At 34.5% G+C, this 1,791-nt stretch overlaps 1 protein-coding gene across 1 annotated transcript; it reads left to right on the plus strand.

Moving 5' to 3' along the window:
* The first annotated feature begins 326 nt into the window (after window positions 1-326).
* On the plus strand, window positions 327-1,196 carry LOC139854082 (uncharacterized). The gene has a single exon (XM_071843406.1). It carries the CDS (start codon window positions 327-329, stop codon window positions 1,194-1,196), a length of 870 nt encoding a protein of 289 aa, XP_071699507.1.
* Window positions 1,197-1,791: the final 595 nt, after the last annotated feature.

A 1,791-nucleotide genomic window follows, 5' to 3' on the forward strand; every position in this document is an offset into this window, starting at 1 on the left:
TTAAGGACGAATTTAAGGCAATCATTTTACCGACAAATTTATGACGGCATATTTAGTTAGACTACTTGTTAGGCTAGTCCATTATATTATGTCCATGTAATATATTAGTTGGGCATAGCCCTTTTATATTTGTAAGGGTTTATGCCTACTTATAGGCACTCTATGTACTGGGCAACACATACCGAAATAATATACCGTATGTTTTTCAACATGGTATCGAGCCTTTCCCTTCAACCCTAATTTTTCTTTTTCGTCGGCAAAAAAAAAAAAAAAAAAAAACCATACGGTCATTCTTCAATCACCTTCTTCTTCTTCTTCTTCCAATCATGGCTAGTCAATATGATAAAATATATACCGTCACCTCCATCTATCATCTCATTCCAGTTAAGTTAGATCTCTTCAAACTCAACTATTCCAACTGGAAAAAGATTTTCACTACCCATTATGCAGGGTTTGATGTATTAAAATACATTCAAGGGACATCAACAGTAGACGAGCAAGTCACGTCCGAATGGCTAATAGCCGATGCAGTCATTTCTACATGGATATACAACACCATCTCTGAGCCTCTTCTTGAACGTGTCCTTAATAACAACATACTACAGCCTACGAAACCTGGGTCTTTCTTAAAAAAAATTCAAGACAATAAGTCATCAAAAACCATGGAATTGACTGTGGAACTACGCGGTTTGGATATTGGGAATCAATCTATTGAAGAATACTTTCGACAAATTGACAAGTTCGTTGCTCTTCTTAAAAACTTGGGATCGACTGTTGAAGATCGTGACCTTGTCATGTATGCTGTAAATGGTTTGAATGGAAATTATCATCACGCTTCTTACATCATCATTCATCGCCATACATTCCCTGATTTTGATACGGTGCGTTCCATGATTTTGATGGAAGAGATGAACGACAATCGACTGAGTAAGCAGACATTCGACACTCAATCAAACTCCTCCAGTCCATCAGCACTCATTGCTCAAACAACACCTTCTCACACCAACAATTCTTCACAGCCTGAGATATGTCACAATTTTTCCAAAGGGTATTGCAGGTTTGAAAATCGTCGCCATTTTCTACATCAAGGGAGCCCAAGAAGGCACAATTCCACAGCTAATTCGTACAATAACAGCCGCCCCATGAGTCTGAATCAGGACCAATTGCTGCAGATTATTGTGGCCCAACAGCACTAACTGGCCCAGTCCACTTATTATGTAGGTCAGCCCTTAACTCACGAATCCTTCACGGTTGACCCACGCACTCAGACTCAGAAAACTATTTTACGGAGTGCATTTAACGCGATGACGCTTTAAGATTACGGTGTTTTCAGATGGCATATGTGTAATGACCCGAAAATTTCCGACCAAATTTAAACCTTAATCTTTATATGGTTCCGACACGATAAGCAAAATATGTATATGTTTAGATATTTATATATATATATATATATATATATATATATATATATATATATATATATATATATATATATATATATATATATATATATATATATATAATAACTTGAAATATAATTAATGTAATTACATTTAATTAGTTGTTCATGACTTTATGATAGCTAGTAATAATAACGATTACCAATAAACAAAATTTAATATGAACACTATACTATATATGATATTTATTGAAACATAAAAACCCCACTTCTTGTTTTTTTCTTCCATCTCCTGTTTCGCTTGTGATCAACATTCCCACAGTTTTATCTATCCTAATCTATCTATATATATATATATATATATATATATACATACACCCCGTACATATTAC

Source organism: Rutidosis leptorrhynchoides, chromosome 6, assembly GCF_046630445.1.
Source record: "Rutidosis leptorrhynchoides isolate AG116_Rl617_1_P2 chromosome 6, CSIRO_AGI_Rlap_v1, whole genome shotgun sequence".
In the NCBI taxonomy this organism is placed as follows: domain Eukaryota; kingdom Viridiplantae; phylum Streptophyta; class Magnoliopsida; order Asterales; family Asteraceae; genus Rutidosis; species Rutidosis leptorrhynchoides.